The following is a 19,516-nucleotide window of genomic DNA, read 5'->3' as shown; positions in this document are numbered from 1 at the left end:
TTTAAACAGTTATGGTTAGTTTTGGTCTTGTCTCTTTGATGGCTTATGCACGCGATGCAAGTACTGTACATATTTGCGCGTGTTTTTGTGCGTGTAAAAGGGAAAGTACAAAAAGCTGTCTTTTTAAAATGTAATTACCACAAGCTTATGAAGAAAACATTTTTAAAAATACTAAAAGACACAAAGTCAGGAGTTCGGGAAATCTTTATTGAAAAAATACTAAATGTATCTATGCCAATGAAAACATGAACGACGACAAAATAACCATGGAATTTGAACCTTTACCTTGAAATAATAATGTTCAATAATCATTATAATAGTGATAATGAGTTGAATGAAACATACAAAAACATACACGGACTGTTAACATTCCATCCCCAACCCCTCGTGCTGACATTAATGACGTCATTATATAGTAGTGCTATAAGTATCTTACATCACTACTATGTCTGCATGTCTGTCTTTGGATACTGTACACACATACAAACACTCATAGTTGCCACACACTACTATGTCTGCATGTCTGTCTTTGGATACTGTACACACATACAAACACTCATAGTTGCCACACACTACTATGTCTGCATGTCTGTCTTTGGATACTGTACACACATACAAACACTCATAGTTGCCACACACTACTATGTCTGCATGTCTGTCTTTGGATACTGTACACACATACAAACACTCGTAGTTGCCACACACTATGTCTGCATGTCTGTCTTTGGATACTGTACACACATACAAACACTCATAGTTGCCACACACTACTATGTCTGCATGTCTGTCTTTGGATACTGTACACACATACAAACACTCATAGTTGCCACACACTACTATGTCTGCATGTCTGTCTTTGGATACTGTACACACATACAAACACTCGTAGTTGCCACACACTACTATGTCTGCATGTCTGTCTTTGGATACTGTACACACATACAAACACTCATAGTTGCCACACACTACTATCTCTGCATGTCTGTCTCTAGACATTGTACACACACGTGCAAACATTCATGGTTGCCGACTCATCATGCCAGCATAGACCAAGTCTCATTACCAAAGTGGGATACACGACCGAGATAAAACAACATATTTTTTTAATGAATATGAAATGTGTCCATATCTCATGGATGTCTCCTTCAATATGATGCAGTCAGAGAGCAAAGTTCTCTATCAAACAAGGACAAAATTGTTTTGTCGAGAAAAAGAAGAAATATAATCAAACGTGACGTCTTCTTAATCTAAATCCTCTTGTTGGATTTGGTTTAAATCCGTCAAGTACATCAAAAGTTAAGGAACGGAAATCTAGGGGAAAACATTAAAGTCAAACTTGGGGGAATAACTCTGTAAAACTCTTCCGAAAAACAGTGAAAATCTAAACTGACATGCCATTGTTTTTATTGTAAAGCCTCACATAACATTTTATTTTAATCCATGAATTCCTTCAAAGTTACTGAGCTAAAATGCCAAGTTCCATGTCAAGCAGGGGCCATGACTATGTAATATTTTTTCTAGAAAACCGTGAAAAGCCAACTTGATTCGAGTCTTCTAAGAGTCAAGCCTAATATCAAATTTAATTTCAATTCATGACCTAACTCCCAAAAGTAAGTGACCGGAAACTAAATTAAATTAAGTCTAACAGAAGCCAATCCATAATATCATTCAAAAAGTTACTGAACGGAAATGACATTTGTGGGGCATGTGACGGGATACACGACATAACGTGAGGTGACTGATGATATATTTAAGAAAGAAGTAGGTTGTTGTATTCTACTTTTGCAAACGGCTATACGTTTCAATTGCAAAGCATGTTACCCTTTGTATTTGTTTTAATCAGCATTTATTTCAAACACAGAAAGTGAATAAAATATTATTATATGGTGTAGTTTTACATAAGGGCTGTTTATTTAAAGTGTACATAGAACGAATGGGTCACTTTCACTTATTTAAAATCCATTATTTAATTTTCTTAAACACTGTACCAAGGATTATCAGTAAGAAATATAAATAAATAAATAAATAAACAAAACAACAGAGCCAAAGAATAAATCTTCATTTCTACTTATTTCATGTGTGTGTGTGTGTGGGGGGGCAGCAACTGTATGTATTTATAGTCTTGACCCAATTTCTACTTATTTCATGTGTGTGTGTGGACAGCAACTGGATGTATTTATAGTTTTGATCCAAGTTCTATTTATTTCATGTGTGTGTGTGGACAGCAACTGGATGTATTTATAGTTTTGATCCAAGTTCTACTTATTTCATGTGTGTGTGTGGACAGCAACTGGATGTATTTATAGTTTTGACCCAAGTTCTACTTATTTCGTGTGTGTGTGTGGACAGCATGTATTTATAGTTTTGACCCAAGTTCTACTTATTTCATGTGTGTGTGTGGACAGCAACTGGATGTATTTATAGTTTTTGACCCAAGTTCTACTTATTTCATGTGTGTGTGTGGACAGCAACTGGATGTATTTATAGTTTTGATCCAAGTTATACTTATTTCATGTGTGTGTGTGGACAGCAACTGGATGTATTTATAGTTTTGACCCAAGTTCTACTTATTTCATGTGTGTGTGTGTGGACAGCAACTGGATGTATTTATAGTTTTGATCCAAGTTCTACTTATTTCATGTGTGTGTGTGGACAGCAACTGGATGTATTTATAGTTTTGACCCAATTTCTACTTATTTCATGTGTGTGTGCGGACAGCAACTGTATGTATTTATAGTTTTGACCCAATTTCCACTTATTTCATGTGTGTGTGTGGACAGCAACTGGATGTATTTATAGTTTTGACCCAAGTTCTACTTATTTCGTGTGGATTGGCAGCATTGTTATGACAAAAGGAAAGGAATACAAAATGAAAATAATATGAATATTTTCACATGGCTTCTTGGACAAATAAATGAAGTGATAATTCTTCTGCAAATATTTTAACCAGTACATACGAGTTTTGAAAGCCTCAACAGAAAAGCTTTTTCCAATTAATAACATGTATGCAACATACAAAGAAAAAACCTTCATCAAAACTTTACAACTGAGGCCATGATCACCGTCGAAGACAATGAAACATGTTTTCAGATAGACTTTGATCAGTGACGTCTATCATGTTGAAATTCAAGGTACACCATCAATGACTGCATCATTTTGAACTAGTTCGAATCAAATTGTTTTGTTGATTTTCTACAGAGGATTTCCGTTGTTTGACAACGCCGATAAAATCTCGTTCGCGAGACTAACTGAGATTTCTCTACGACCGTCCCATTCGTAGCATTCTCTGTAAGGTAAGAAATGACAGTTCGAGAGGCTGGAAAGCTGGTGTTTGTATGGCGTTGTGTCGTATTCTCGAACGTTTAATCCCGCACACTGAATTTCACCTTCTTTAAGCGCAGTGTAGAGGTCCTTGTAGTCCAATAAAGGACTCTTTGTGACTTCTATCAATATGGCAGATTTAGGCATTTTCTTGAAGGATTTTTTGTCAAACATGCCCTCTTCAGTTGTTGTTCCACTCTTAGTCTTTCCCTCTGAACACAAACACAGAATGTCACTTTCACTGAGAAGTTGTTCAAAAGACACAAATTCGGCAAAAACCTCTTCGGCAGATAGCACTTCCGTTACGTCATGGTACACAATGCGGCTGATACCCAAGTTTTTTAATCGCCTGGCAATACTAAGACCCAGGCGTCCAAGTTTGTAAATGCCCAGAGTTCTATTACTCATTTCCACAGAAAAAGAACCTCCTACCCTATTATTAGTGTGCAGGTTTCGTGGATTAGAGCGTATTACCGGATCCTCTTCATCATCTGCAATTAAGTAATGAATATATATATATATATATATATATATATATATATATATATATATATATATATATATATATATATATATAGAGAGAGAGAGAGAGAGAGAGAGAGAGGAACACATATACAAGTCGCTTTATGGTATGAAATATCCAATACATATTACTATTGTAAATATAGTCTGTAGTTTTTCTGAGTATTCTTTTTGTGCTTAATCCTCTCATGCTTAAAATTAAGACTCATAATTAGCTAATATCTGGACAATAACCAGTCAGAATCAGATATCAAAATTTTGTGCCAGATTTTGAGCAGTCATGTTGAAAATCATCAGACTATCAGGGCGATGTGGCAGGATTTTGACAGATCTGGTTTAGAAGAAAAAAAAGCTGTTGTCCGGCACATCAGATAGCTAAGAGCCTCGGATATATCGAACGACTTGTGCGTCTGTCAAGTTAGAGTTTTCCACATACTGTTAGAGCTTGACAGTTACTGTTAAATCTAGACATATACTGTTAGAGCTCGAAAGATAATGTTAGAGCTCGACATATATGTTAGAAGTCGACACATACTGTTAGAGCTTGACAGATACTGTTAGATCTAGACATATACTGTTAGAGCTCGACATATACTGTTAGATATAGACATATACTGTTAGAGCTCGATAGATAATGTTAGATCTAGACATTAACTGTTTCAGCTCGACTGATACTGTTAGATTTCGACATATATTGTTAGAGCTCAACATATACTGTTAGATCTAGACATAGTGTTAGAGCTCGATATATACTGTTAGATATAGACATACTGTTAGAGCTCGACATATACTGGTAGATCTAGACATAGTGTTAGAGCTAGATATATACTGTTAGATACAGACATACTGTTAGAGCTCAACATATACTGTTAGATCTAGACATAGTGTTAGAGCTAGATATATACTGTTAGATACAGACATACTGTTAGATACAGACATACTGTTAGAGCTCGACATATACTGGTAGATCTAGACATATACTGCAAGAGCTCGACAGATACTGCTACATCTAGACATACTGCTAGAGCTCGACATATACTGTTAGATCTAGACATATACTGTTAGAGCTCCACATATACTGTTAGATCCAGACATAAACCGTTAGAGCTCGACATACACGGTTAGAGCTTGACATAAACTGTTAGAACTCGACATATACTGTTAGAGCTCGACATATACTGTTAGAGCTCGACGTATACTGTTAGAGCTCGACATATACTGTTGGAGCTCGACAGATACTGTTAGTTCTAGACATAAACTGTTAGAGCTCAACATATACAGATGAATTTGGTTAAATATCTACGAGAACGTTAAGTTTGATAACCCTAACATCTCAAGTCACTTCATTTTTTGTTTACAGAGGACGTCCCAATTTCCCCCACTATTGAGAAACAGAGATTGGTGAGTGGTTGTTAGCATGCCGGCTCATATGGGTACTGGTTTGACTCATGCCCAACATGGCCAGCAATGTGTCGTTCGCCGTGATCTATCACTAGGCAAGGCAATGTATTTAAATTTCCTCGTCACGACATAACCATTGCGTTCTGGCGCCGTTAAATACTGACCATCGAAACTAAATTAAACAAAACAAAACAAAAACATAAAAATAAAACAATTAAAAAAAATACCCCACCCCGAAAAAAAACAACAATTTCCGAGCAAATGATGACGCAGTTTCGCCTGAAAATTCCCTAAGTACGCCTTTGAGTTTCGATCATGACTGACAAGTCCAAAAGTGAAAATGAATTAATTACGTACCAGATTCCTTTTGGACGACTGCCTGTAGCAACAACGCTATCGTAAGGTCTACAATTGTCTCGTTAGAGTCTCCTGGGATTGTGATCACTTGAATTCCCCGACGTTTGCACTCTTCTGTGTCAATGTGATCACAGTCTTCGGACATCGTAGCCACTACCCTCAACTCGGACCCTACAAAAATAAAATTAATGTCAGGCTTACGGAAAACAAGAACGAAATATATCTGTACCCTTTTTCGTCTTGATTGTGGCAGAAAGCAAAGTACATTTGTCACCGTTCATTTAACACAACTTGCCCTTCTAAACAAATTACGTTTTTGTAGTTTTAAGCTTTTTCCGGTGCACGAAGGAGGCTTGCTTTTGCTGGCATAAACCGAGTTACAGGAAAAATGACAAATGATAAATTCTTTATTACACTCATGTACACTAGCAACATATGATATAAACTATTAGAATCTCATTATGCGCATGCGCATTCATCATCCTTGGACGATATATTTTTTCCACAGTGAATGCAGGTTAGCTCAGATTGTAGGAATAAAAACAAATTTAAACCTATACACATGGATGTTGACAAAATCGGAAGGGCATGAAATAAATTATGATAAATGGAACACAAATTAATATGTAGTAACCTCGTTAGGTTGTTGTAGTTATAGAGTTTAACGCCAGCTTTCAGCACAAGAGAGGCTATGCATGGCGGCCAATATAAATGGTGGAGTTAGAACCAGGGAAAATCCCTGAAAGAACCAGCAACCCACGAGAGGCTACTGGCAAACTTTCTCAAGTACCCACACTGGCCGAGCCTGAGACTCGAACTCACGCAGACAGAGGTGATATGACAGTGATCCGTAACGGTGAGCGCTTTAGACCACTCGGCCAGTCGGGGCCCCAACTAGGTTGCAATGATGCATATATGGTACTTTTCTCCTCCTATTGATGCTTTAGAAAAATGGAAAAAGAACCTACACAGCAGGTAAAGATGATTTGAAACTAACGAAAATTTTATCAAATATATCAGTTAGCGAAGTTTCTTTAAATGCCAACTTCCTGAGAACTCAAATCATTCTTTAAATTTTGCCACATTCGGTCGCATATATTGACTCATGATAAAACCTTCATTGGGTAATAATTTCTTTCTTTTTTCGCTGAAATAGCTACATTCAAAGAGATAATGAAATTCATGACCCACGCAGTTTTGCATGCAAAGTTCTCAAAATCCTACATGTCCTGGCAAATTTTCCCACTGTTCATTTTCTATTGGCAAGCAATAATTGCGGTTTCAATTTTTACTATATCTGTATTACATTTCTGAGTAAGTTTTTTTTTTAATAAAAAAAATTTCTCATTTTAATTACACTTTACAATTATGTAAGTATCAGCTTTTTTTGCGTAAGTTTTTTTTTGCAAATACGATTGTAGTTTTAATTCCACTTTAAAAATTGTCCATCTAGTAATGGATTATTCCAATATCTGTATTAACTGATCATGAAATCATTCCCTAAAGATTGCATCCAATCATATTTTGTTAGAATATTTTGATTAATAAACTAAAATCCGCTTTCCGATCAGATGTTATGAATACTCTTTATCCATTTAGTTCTCCCTAGACCATTATTAGAATACTGCAAGAGCCTCAGATACATGATACAAGATAGTGTCCAGGTAAAAAACAAACAAAAAAACATGGATACGGCGACTGTATCTTTGAAGGAAGGTTGATATTATGGCACAGAGACTAGAAATCGTGGGGTTTTTTTTTACTGATAACACTTAATAATTTCTTAATGTCTTTTCTTTCTTTTTTGACAGAAGTTCTGATAATGACTTGGAATGCATGAGTCTTTGTGCATTATAATGTCCCTGATGAAGCTTTTGAAAATAATTGGGAAAGACACTTATATGGTTCAATAATAATGGCATGACCTCTCAACGTCAAAAACAGAAAACATTGAGCAAAATATTTTTTTTTTAAAATGTTCGGATATGACGTAGGAAGTATTGTTTCTCACGAACTTTGTGTGTGTGCCTGATAATGAAATGTTAGACACAGTCCATATCAGTTATTAGACTTGGCTAATGAACCTACTGCTTTTTTTATAAAAAAAATACAAGAACATGTAAACAGCTAAATATGACACAATGGCATAAAAAAGGATCAAATTACGCCCAAGGCAATTGCGTGCGTCAAGAAAAGACTGACTATAGCCGATAAACATAGGTAAAGACACACAATGGGTGCGGTAACTCTCTCGCAATTCGAATCAACAGTGTACGAAGAATGTGATTTGTGAATTTGTTTAAGACAAGCGAACTGGCTTGATTTCAAACTTTATCTAAAAAAATAAAACCTAAGCGTTGATTGGTGGAGTTCGTTTAGTTGGAACACATCTCACTATACCTATCTTCAAGCCAGTACAATTGCGAAAACTCGGATTCTTCTTTATTCAACTACCCTTGGCCATGTACCTACAACGGACACTTTAAGTTGCCTCCTCAAAATCTGAGAGAGAGAGAGAGAGAGAGAGAGAGAGAGAGAGAGAGAGAGAGAGAGAGAACTAAATTAGTTCCCTTTGACTTAAAATATCCCAGAACCCAATTTATTATTATTTCAAGGTTGAGTCACCAGATGTTTTAACCGAATGGAACCAAACGAAACACCAACATCCATGAAATATGTAATACAGAACAGTTTTCTCCATGCACTTAAAGTAGTTTGACTTTTCATTACAACTACCGAAGAGGCATACATATTTACATTAGCTTCTCGTTCGTCAGTCAGTCCGGTTCAAGGTGCGTTAAGGTCAACGTTAATGGAGTTCTCGTGTTCTAGTAACAAATTTCATGTTTTGTAAGACATACATCGGGTTTTATAAAACTCTAAATGTTTACAATTTTTGAAGCTTAACAAATTACCACGACCATCGACGAAAGCTTATATCAGCTAACATTATATTGTCCCCACAAAGAAAGAGCAAACACACACACACACCTGTGTGTCTGTATGTGCGTGGAGCCACAAAATGGATTATGATGAGGAATTATCGGACATGGGCACATATCGGCGGTAATTTAAATTAAACCTGCTGGCTCAATGGATCGGATTCAAAACCTCAGCGGTGTTAAGCAAGCGTGTTACTTTTCGCACTATTCAGGCAGAGAGTCTAACGGTATATCGTGGTGAAAGGATGGCAGTCGTGGATGTAGTTTTTAACATCCTTAGATTGCTACGGTCTTGAACATAATGTTGTACTTACTACACCAATATCACCAAAGTTAGAAAGCTCAGTCATGTTGTACTTTTCTTTTTCTGTTTATTAGCCTTTCTCCAGAATTTTAACATCTTTACCTATTTATAGTATAGTTTAGGACTTCATGTTGTTCTTTTTTCTTTTTTTTTGGTTTGCTTGATTTGCTTGTTTTTGTTTTTCTTTCTGAACAGCTTTTATAATATTTCTTTATAATTCTTTATATTTACAGTTTTAGAACTTAACTTTAAATCGGCACCATGTAGTCAGCATTGTGCTAACGTGTCGGTAAACGCTACTACTACTACTACTTGATGATTCGATTATATTGGATCGCAAACAGCAACCCAACAAAAGGATCATTTATTATTGAATAATCAATGAGCTAGATGACAAAATTTGTTAAATTACAATAGGATATTATCAACAAAGACGGTGACAGATGTAGCTCAACTGGATTCGTAATCCAACGGTCACATGATCGATATTCACCAGGCCAAACTGGGTCAGCTGCCTCAGTGTATTATTCCTATAGGCACGTAGCTCCCATTTTCTGTCATTACGTGGCCAGTTATGTGCTAAATGTGTAGTAACAGCAACAAAACAAACTATCCCATATAAGGCGCTCTGGGTCAGTGGCAAGCACGTCGGATTAGTTCAGGCCCGGCCTTATGATGTGCGGGGTTCACGGCAGCATGCGGGGCCCAAGGCAGCAAGCGATGAGCGCGTGGCCCCAAGCACAACAACTGCATTGCCTGAAAGCTCGGGGCTTAGGCGGTTGACACGTTCGCCTTGCCATAGGGCCGGGCCTGGATTCGCGACCGAAAGAAGCAAACTAACAAATCTCCAGAACGAGGTCCCTGTACTTGAAATGCGTGATATGTAAGCAATTTCTCGAGTGTGTACGAAACTGCATATCACTGGCCTCTGTGACCGAGTGGTCTACGGCGCTCGCCTGTACATATCACTGACATCTCACCTCTGTCAGTGTAGGTTCGAGTCTCATGCTGAGACAGTGCGGGTAGGTAGCTTCCCATGGGTCGGTGGTTCATACCGGACCGGGATCTTACTCCAACCTATACTGGCCGCCATATATAGCCTATCTCGCGCTGAGAAATTGCAGTTATCCCACCCACCAAATTATATATATATATATATATATATATATATATATATATATATATATATATATATATATGCGCTTAGCATACATGACTTAATTTCCCGTTTCCCCGTACGAGTTCGATAAATAACATGCCGTCTCTTGTACTCAATAAAAGCAACGCATCGCTATTAAAAACAAAGCAATACATCAAGACCGTATTGACTATACTTTACCTACATAGCATTTTATGTACGAACATTTATAGAAACAAACAGATGATTCTCAAGTGAAGATGCTAGCATAACCTAAACACGAATTCAAAGTTCTTTTGTTGGAAACAATAATCTACAAAACAGTTCTGAATATCATCTGTTGGTAGTTTATTACTACTGAGAGCTTAGTTAACACCGACTTTACGGTAACAAGGTCATTCCAAACCAGTACGCAGAGTGGTGTCCTATTTTTTTTAACAGCTGGAGTCCTAATTGCGTTGTTTTCGCCCGCAGTCTGATTTACCGGTGTCAAGGTCAAAAAATCCCAGCTAAAGTTGCTATGACAAAACAAAGCAATAACGTATTACCTGCTGCATGTTGAAAACTGAGAACAAATTAGAGATCCGTTAAAGAAAGCGGAGATGGGAGGCATTATCTTTTTTTTTAACGTATTAATATACGCACATGTCGCAAGGCAATTTTACCACCTTTACCAAACAAATTTTCAGCGACGTTTAATACCAAAGTTACATACTAGTACAGTTTTTGTCCATTTTACCAAGTTTTGGATAATGTTGTCAAAATCCAACCTCTAAAACTATATTTTGCAACTGACACAAATATATTCATTTGCTCATCTAAATAATTTAACAAACCTCTCCATACTTTACCCCTCCCGTAAATTTAATAAAAAGCATATTCCCTTTGTTGTTACTTCTGAAACGTTTGGAATAGTCTGCCAATGAGTTTTTATCTTCCTAAAATTAGTCTGTAGGTATTTGAATTTTGACACCAGCAATTACTTGCATTATAGTCAAAAAGGGGTTTTGTACGTAAGATTTGTCAATAAGAACTTATATTCTAACAAGCACATGAATCTACACGTTCGATACGTGACCAACCACGGTTTGTTGACCTCAGTAATGACGTATTCAGTATACCAGTTCAGAGTTACCATTGACTATCTGAAACGTTATAATTATTCTACAGTTCTACTATTTTACGTATATTTTCGTGGTGACTTTACTTTAACATGTTGAGTTAGGTGACACCGTGCCATTTTGCTTATATATTTATAAAAGAAAAAATGATAAATAAAAAAAAAGTTCCACTGTAGGGGCATGTAGGTTAACAAGGTAAAGGTCTAAATCGATTGATCTTTGTAAGCTTTTAGAACGGGAACACATGACGTCTTTGGTAAGGCATGACCTAATTATTGGTAAGCCCGCCTATCGGTCTCTCATCTACGTACAGGAATGCGTACAATATAATAATACGGCAGAAATGGATCAAGAAATATCTTTCTGGGTAGGGTGGGGCGTACATAAGTAGGCAATAGGGTCTCTGGGATGGAGCCCCTACAGGCTTCTACATTTTAAGCGTTTCCAGGGGAAACTTTTAACAATATGACTGTAAAGAAAACATAAAGAAAATGATGCTGAAATGAAATAAATTATAAAAAAAAAGTTCCTCTTGTTTCGCTGTTTTAGGATCGAGTGGAGTGAGGGTGCAGATGATACAACCCCCAAATAGCCCATTATTGGACCATGATACGTAGATTTAATAATTAAAAAACAAAACAAAATGCAACTTAAGTTTCTTTAAATAAAGGCGATGAGCTGATCATTCAACTTTACAATTACCGATGATAATGATGATGATGATGATGATAATAACACCAACCAGGGACTATGGCTGTATTTGCCCAGCACATTAACTAGGATAAAAAAAAAATCAGGTACACAATTCGTACATCATGTATCTCTATGCATGTAAAGCTATATATTGGACAAAAAGGTGCATGTCCAACTCGTCCCCATGCTATGTTCCTGATGCGAAGATGGTGGGAATAAAATGATACTTAAATTACAGAAAAGTATTGAAAAATAAACATTGAGGGTTACGTAGTGTGGGCGGGCGTACGGATAAACACAAAGTCGTAACAATGTTCGCTAAGTCAAGCTTCCGCTAAGGCTGGCTCAATGAAAGTTATAATCCAAGAAACTACAGTCAAATAAAACTTCTAATTACCTGCCAGTTGTATAACCTCCTTATCAATCTTATCCGTCGGCATACAAAGTATGGCGTCGACTCCCCTCACACCGCGGAGCACCTCCTCCCGTGGCACGTAGTCCCCAGAGCTGTCACAGAGGCTGACGTCACAGCCAGTGAGTAGGGTATCAACGGCCGCCTGTGGGATGGGCCGAGTGATGTAAATATTCGGTCGAATCCTCATCTCCCTTGGTCAAGTCTGACTAGAATACAGAGATGGTATGTCGCTGTGTTCTCTTACACAATGGTTTGTTTACGTGTTGGAGCGCCGATTATTATATAGCCCGTAGTTAGCCTCGTTTCCGATTGTCCAGGCGCAACAAGAGGAAGTAATGACCTCGATCAAGGCTGTTTGTTAGTCTACATTAAGAAGTTTAAAATAGCATTACAATATATACCGCACTTGGTAACGTTCTAATTGAATTTTATACACGGTGGGAGTGCCGTGACATGTACATTAACCCATGTGCAGGTAGAAATAATAAGAGAGAGAGAGAGAGAGTGAGAGCATGAGCAGTTTCAATGGTTGCTTGAGACGTATACTATAGTGTCGTCTGTTTACAAAGTAAAATTTACTGATATTCTTGTTAAGGCTACAATAGAAATTTTACTTAAATGACTGAGAGAAAGTACGTTTAGATAAATAAATAATAGCTTTGAACTTTTTCTTCTTTTGACTTCGACTGAAGCGCCTTCATTCGGTAACGGGATGAATAAAACATTATACCAGACCCTCGTAATGCTATCTATTTCTCATTTCCGCATACAGGCCGAAATTATTGCATTCCATCCACCATGCTGTATGTAATGCATTATAAATGTTGTAATCGGTACTCTGTACTGTTATTCACATTTGTGGGAAAGGTATGATATCAGTCTACTGACACATAGGACCATAATTTCCTAGAGTCTTCCCAGTTGGCCGTATGCAGACTAAGACAATGGACATCTCAAAGAGTCATATGGGGTGGGGGTCTAGTTAACTGACACTTATAGCATGGCACTCTCGATATAATGGCAACGTTATATATTACGTTTGATATAATGCCACATTTTGTTAAAATGGGAAATATTAGATGGCCTTACATAATAAGATAACACCCTAGTCATGTGATAGATAACCAAAATGACATGATTTTTTTTTTAAACATGGCTCATTAAGAAATAAATTAGAAAGGTTACATCTAGAATAATAGCCAAATGTATGCGCGTATTATATAATATTGACAGCTTTTGACAATGGCGTATTATATTTGTGTCTATATTTATACCAAGTTGTCAATGCGCACCATGCGAAGTGACCTATTTTGCTTAACTAGCTTGTTGATCAAAAACATTTTTGAATCTGCTCAGAATACGGATTCAAGGGTATATTTATGTCCACAGCTGATTCTCGAATGACTCATTGACTTTTACGTGACGCAGATCCTGTGCCAAGGAGGTAACATAGGTATGACTTTGATCAACCACTTGTGTATCAGATTTCTTCAACCCTTAGTCTCAGTTCACCGTATTGTCACGGATGTATACTCGAAATATTTACCGAATTAACCCATTACAAACAGAAATAGTTTCCACTTAAAAACATAGAATATACATAACCATCCAGTGCAGCAGATCTGAGATTTCTAGCGACTGTTTTGCAAAACAAATCAACCGATTGAAAGAGTGGAGTGGACTCTACCAATGGAACAGAACAAAAGTATTATATTAAATCTTTTTTTTAAAAAAATACAATACACACCATCACCCAACCCCATATGCAGTAATATTAACGTTTTGTACATGCTGAAAAGTTCGTCATATCAAATGAAATATATTGAATTTATCATAATTTAAGCTGTCACTTTTAGTCCAATTATATGGACGAAAAGTGGAAACTGTCTGATTGACAAATGCGTTACAACTTAAAGCATAAATTCACTAACCTTCCATTTTGTTGTCTCACACCTTTTGTGCTGTAGATACACAGTGTACCTTGCTGGAGAAGAATGTCATTTAAATTTTCGGTCTATTATATCCATATATAAATATAACCGTGTGTGTGTGTAACTATGTACATGTACTTTGAATGTAAATATGCATATAATAAAGGGGTCTCCATGCAACTAATTTTGTCACCATCTTTAAATAAAGTAGTGATTTATTATTATTATTATTATTATTATTAAGTGAAATTCGCCTTGGCGTCAGAACATCAAAACCTGTATGCTCCAACAAGTTTTCAGAGAGGCTCCAATGACGCTGTGAGTCGCTTCCAGCTAGGGAGGGGTATTATGCACTACTGGAATCAACGATAAGCAGCAGTTGATTGACAGTAGGCGATAAGCCAGTTTCAGGTAGGTAAGCGACATCTAAAACCAAAACGATTATTGTATTATGACAACTAAAAATTTGTTTAGATTTATGGATTGAATATTGAACATTTTTTTGTTGTTGAAATAATAAAATGTGTAGTGTTATTCTTTTAAGTGTGAAGTGATAAGTGACAGGCGTCTGGTTGCTTTAGATTATAGACACCTTACATTTTTATATCTACTTCATCCACCTTGTCTTAGGCGCACTTATTAAAGTGAAATTCGGAATTGGACGAAAGCATCGAAGCAGATCAGATGGGTAGATATTGTCCTTAGTTGATTTTGTGACTTAACTGTGGTAATTAAACAAAGAGTCGAAGCTGTGCAGAGGTTAGATTTTTTAAAACGTAATTGTGATAACGGAATAAAAAGCCGAAGCTGACCAGAAGGGTATATACTCTCAATAATTTCAAGATCTAACTGCGCTAAAGGACTGATTTGGTTTTGTGGGGTTTAACACCAGTTGTCAGCACATGATAGGCTATACATAGTGGCCAGTATTTGGTGGAAGAAGATCCCGAGAAGTCCATGGAACAACCAACGACCCACGGGAAGCTACTGGCAAACATTCTTACATACTCACTTTGGTCTAGCCAAGACCCAACTCACGCGGACAACGGCGAGAGACCACTCGGCCCTCAAAGGCCTTTGTAATGATGGCATGGAGATTCAGAGAGTCGATTTCAGGGCTTGGATAAGCATGCCCAAGATGGCTCCAACGGTCGTCAACCTTTGTTCCGAATAGTAGATCTAATAAGGTCAAGTCGCTATAACCAGAAGCAACCTATGACAGGTCAACGCCCTCTGCTCACTTACGCCATCTAAAATTTCTACTAAAGTTTCTCGGAATCGAAATAAATGACCGGTGTCTTACACGTTCGAAACAAGATGACCTTAAAAACGTAAAATTAATCAAAAGCTGCAATTTTCATCATTAGTTGGTTAAAATTTTGATATGTATAATGGTAACTAAATACTAAATATATATTAGTTTATTCAGTGTCAATTTGTGTCGGCATTTCATTAAAATGAATGTAAAGTTTTCATCATGCAGAATACTATATAAAAAGGTAACAATTTAAATATATTACTTTAGGAATTTCATAATTAAAAAAAGAAACATTACGGGTTTTAAATGCATGAAATCAGCATCAAATGTGCCCAGGAGGGTCAGTATAAATGAAACATAAGCCACAGAAGAGGTTAGCTATGATCTCATGTATGTATGTATGTGTATATATATATATATATATATATATATATATATATATATATATATATATATATATATAGTAACGGCAAAGCTAAGTCCTGATAATACTATCTTGGAATATCGCACCAGGGATGAGTATGCTTCTTATCAGCTGACTAAGGAGGGGGAGAATGGAGTAAACTCGAACTCTTGATTTCTTTTCAACCATAACACAGGATGATTCATTTATTAAGAAACAGCGAATAAAGTCAGTTCATGACCATGACAGTCTTGTTGTTTTTGTCCTAAGCCAAAATATTATCATTGTTTGAAGGTACTGTATGGTATATGATAATTTCATGCAAGGTCAGGATACACATTAGCACTATGCTGTTAGTTCATTATATTATTTCTTCTGATGAGTGAAGATTATTATTAGAGTTACCATATGTGGATTTAGTTGCAATAAAGGTTACTACAGAAGAGAAACTATGACTTGATTGTAATTGTGAAATGTAAAAATCTGCAAGGAAAACACTTGCTTGACTTTACACCTCAACTATAGCGTAATACTTATTTGAAGTGAATTGGTATAATGGAAGTAAATTGGATATCAAGTCAGCGAGGAAAACACTCACAATGACTTAGACAACTAATACATTATAAAATAGAAACATAACTTACATTGTTTAGATTGCTAGCATAATCAGGTATTGTTGAATTGAATTTAGAATGTCAAGTCTGTGAGGAAAACACTCACAATGACTTAGACAACTTATTTCCCTAAGAACTTTGTTGGACCTATAATTTAAGAAAAAGGAATTATATATTTTTAGTGTAGCAAAACTTTTCTGTATGTCTTTAGCTTCATAAAACTAATTAAATAAAGAAAATAAATAAAGAAATGAATAAAAATACTGGTCTGTGAGGACAACACTCACTTGACCATATAACTGAATTTCAAATAACAAATGATAAAACAATATCCATGTTGCTTGTAAAATAAATTAGAAATGACTAGAATGTGTATAAGTTGGAAGAGAGAAAGGAATTAAAAATAATAAAAAATAACTTAAATAAAAATTGATTTGCACTTAAATAAACTTTATAAAAATATTTACTGTCCAAAATATTGCCTAAAGTTACATAATTCTCTAATAAACTAAACAAAACAAAATAATAAAAAAAATATAAAAAATAAAACTCACAATAACTGCGATGTGCCTAGTTTGATGGCTGCTAGCTGACTGACCCCTCTCAAGCAGCCCACAAAGCCTTATATACTCCTGACAAAACCCACAACGCCCACAAAACCCACAATACCCACAAAGCCCACAAAACCCACAGTCCTTGTTGGAAAGCAGCAGAGAGGGTGAACAGACCATAGAATTCCGACAAAACAAATAAAACAAACAAATAAATCATCTCGTAGAAAGGTCCAGATTTTACAAATGAACTTTCCTTGAGATGTTTATTTTTGTAATGACCGACTGTGCTAATAAAACCTCAGTTCGAAATAGTAGCTGAAAAAATAAAGTACTCTACGTGTTTATTTATTTCTTGTTTATTTTTTTGACGACCAACGTTGGTAGGTACCCTCTCTGCTGCTCCTCTTCTGCTGATATTAATTAAATTATCATGTTATAATAAAATGATACATCCAGAATCTCATACTGCAAGAACAGCTCGAGAACGATTAGAAGCAATTAAAAAATTTCTTCCTGTCAAAGACTCATTTAGAAAAAATTTACAAGCGCAGCAAGAAGCAAAAGTTGAGTTTGAAGAAGACACTAAAAAACTGTTAAAGCCCGTTACTGCGGCTACTGAACAAGTTACAACTGTCATCAAAGAAGATCTTCTTCCGGTATCAAAAAAAATAGCAAGAAGAACTAAACAGACGAGGGAGATTTTACGAGACCTTCCAACTGGCATAGCCGGGAAAATAGCTGCGGCTCAGCCTCCACCCGTTGGTGAGGAAATACTTGAAAAAATTGGACAACTTCGTGCTGAGATAGGTGATATGAAAGATCGTGAATCAACAAAATCAGAAGAAGGAAGAATGATTATGCTGAGCAATAAATTTACTAGTGCGGGTATCAAGTTCATAAAAGAAATTGAGGATATTAATACGTTATCAAAACTTGCAGTAGAAAGTTTTAATAAAAAAGAAGAACTTTTAAGACCTGAACATAGTTCCGCTCGTATTAGTGATCCTGAAATCTGGTATAAATGGATATATCGTATATATTACAATAAAGATAGAGTTTACTCTAGTGATGAGGTATATAATGATTATCGCAGAAAAATAGACATGTATCTTGCACAAAAAGAACCAAAATCTCTCAGAACAATAAGTGAGGAAGAAGAAGAAGTATCACCCTCAAGACTATTTAAGAAAAGATCACCCTTAAGACTATTTAAGAAATCAGAAGAAGAAGGAGCTACTGGCAGTGGTCTGGGAAATAATTTTATTTGTCCTGATAATATCATCAATGACGTGTCACGGTTAGAAGTTCTCATAGGAGGAAAACGAGCTGGAAATAATTCACCAGAAATAACCAATGAAGCAGCTGATATTTGTCGGCGACTATTTCAAGGTGGTATCATGGATATTGGCGTTTACCGAGAACTTATTGATGAGCTCGTTGATGACTAGTTGTTAGATAAATGGTAAATAAAATAAGATGATTGTGCATGATGATCATCGTAAACCCACACAGGTTAGAGCGGTAAACTCACGATTACCAATCTATAGTGTTATTTACGGAAATGGACTTGGTGATGTCATTCGGGGATTATTCACGAGGATAGCTCCAAAAGTAGCACCTGTTGCAAAACAATTATCGATGAAGGCTATTGATATTGTTCGTGATAAAGCTCCTGGTGCAATTGTCAATGTTGCTGGTAAGGCGTTCTCGGCGATCAAGGAAAGACTAGCACGATTATTGCGACGAAAACAACAACCACCGGTGAAACTGGCAAGTACTGAGGTGATGCCCTCAGACGTAAGTAAAATAATAAATCAGGCTGCAAATCAAAAACTAGCGGCGATATCTGAAGCAGCAGAAAAAAATATAACAGCAAATTTAATAGCAGGAAGTGGTCTTCGTCGACGATGATCATCATTTGGAAAAATGGTAACTATAATAAAATGTTCAGGCGCGAATCAGACCCAGCATTTGATATGGAGGCACCTGTCCTTAAGTACGAGTCAGTACGTGATTATCAGTTTTATTCTTATGACGCAAGACAACCAAATCATCCGGGGAGAATCGAATTACAGGTTCATGATACAAGTAGATATTTCTTGCCCGCTGAGGCGTTTATTGAAGTAGAAGGTAGACTTGTAAAGGGGGATGATACGCCATATGCTGCTAATTTGCGTGTTGGTTTTGTCAACAACGGGATCATGGCGTTGTTTGATAGCGCCACATACATGATTGATGGAAAAAATATTGAATCAGTTCAGAAGGATGTCGACGTTGCTACAACAATAATTGGTCTGGCGAGATATTCTGACGACTTTACAAGATCAGCTGGTCCAACAATGATGTTCGCTAAAGATATCACCGACAACGCTGATCATGTTCAGTATACTAAAATACAAACACCAGTAGGTACTGCATCTGATCCACAACCGGTTGCTGATGGTCCTGAATACGCAGCCAGACCAGCTGCTGCTTTTGATATTATAGGAACCGTTAATGCGACTTACAACCTGGGATTTGCAACACGCCGGGCGGCGCTGTC

At 36.5% G+C, this 19,516-nt stretch overlaps 1 protein-coding gene across 1 annotated transcript; it reads right to left on the bottom strand.

Annotated features, from left to right (window-relative positions):
• Window positions 1-186: 186 nt before the first annotated feature.
• LOC149781491 (glyoxylate reductase/hydroxypyruvate reductase-like) lies at window positions 187-12,541 on the bottom strand. The gene is made up of 3 exons (XM_089935574.1): window positions 12,197-12,541; window positions 5,602-5,772; window positions 187-3,812 (listed from the first exon to the last, which is right to left on the bottom strand). Exons 1-3 carry the CDS (start codon window positions 12,399-12,401, stop codon window positions 3,193-3,195), a joined length of 996 nt encoding a protein of 331 aa, XP_089791700.1. The 5' UTR covers window positions 12,402-12,541; the 3' UTR covers window positions 187-3,192.
• Window positions 12,542-19,516: the final 6,975 nt, after the last annotated feature.

This window comes from Sinohyriopsis cumingii, chromosome 15, assembly GCF_028554795.1.
Source record: "Sinohyriopsis cumingii isolate HCF-2022 chromosome 15, ASM2855479v2, whole genome shotgun sequence".
NCBI lineage: Eukaryota > Metazoa > Mollusca > Bivalvia > Unionida > Unionidae > Sinohyriopsis > Sinohyriopsis cumingii.
The sequence above is the reverse complement of the archived record's forward strand: the minus strand, read 5'-3'. Positions and strand labels throughout refer to the sequence as shown.

What these genes read in the sequence shown, in the direction of transcription:
- LOC149781491 (XM_089935574.1), bottom strand. Translation starts at nt 12,401, where the DNA reads ATGAGGATTCGACCGAATATTTACATCACTCGGCCCATCCCACAGGCG. An exon ending in GGAGGTTATACAACTGGCAG is followed by an intron (nt 5,773 to 12,196) that starts GTAATTAGAAGT and finishes TTATTTTTGTAG; the next exon opens with GGTCCGAGTTGAGGGTAGTG. An exon ending in AGTCGTCCAAAAGGAATCTG is followed by an intron (nt 3,813 to 5,601) that starts GTACGTAATTAA and finishes ACTTAATTGCAG; the next exon opens with ATGATGAAGAGGATCCGGTA.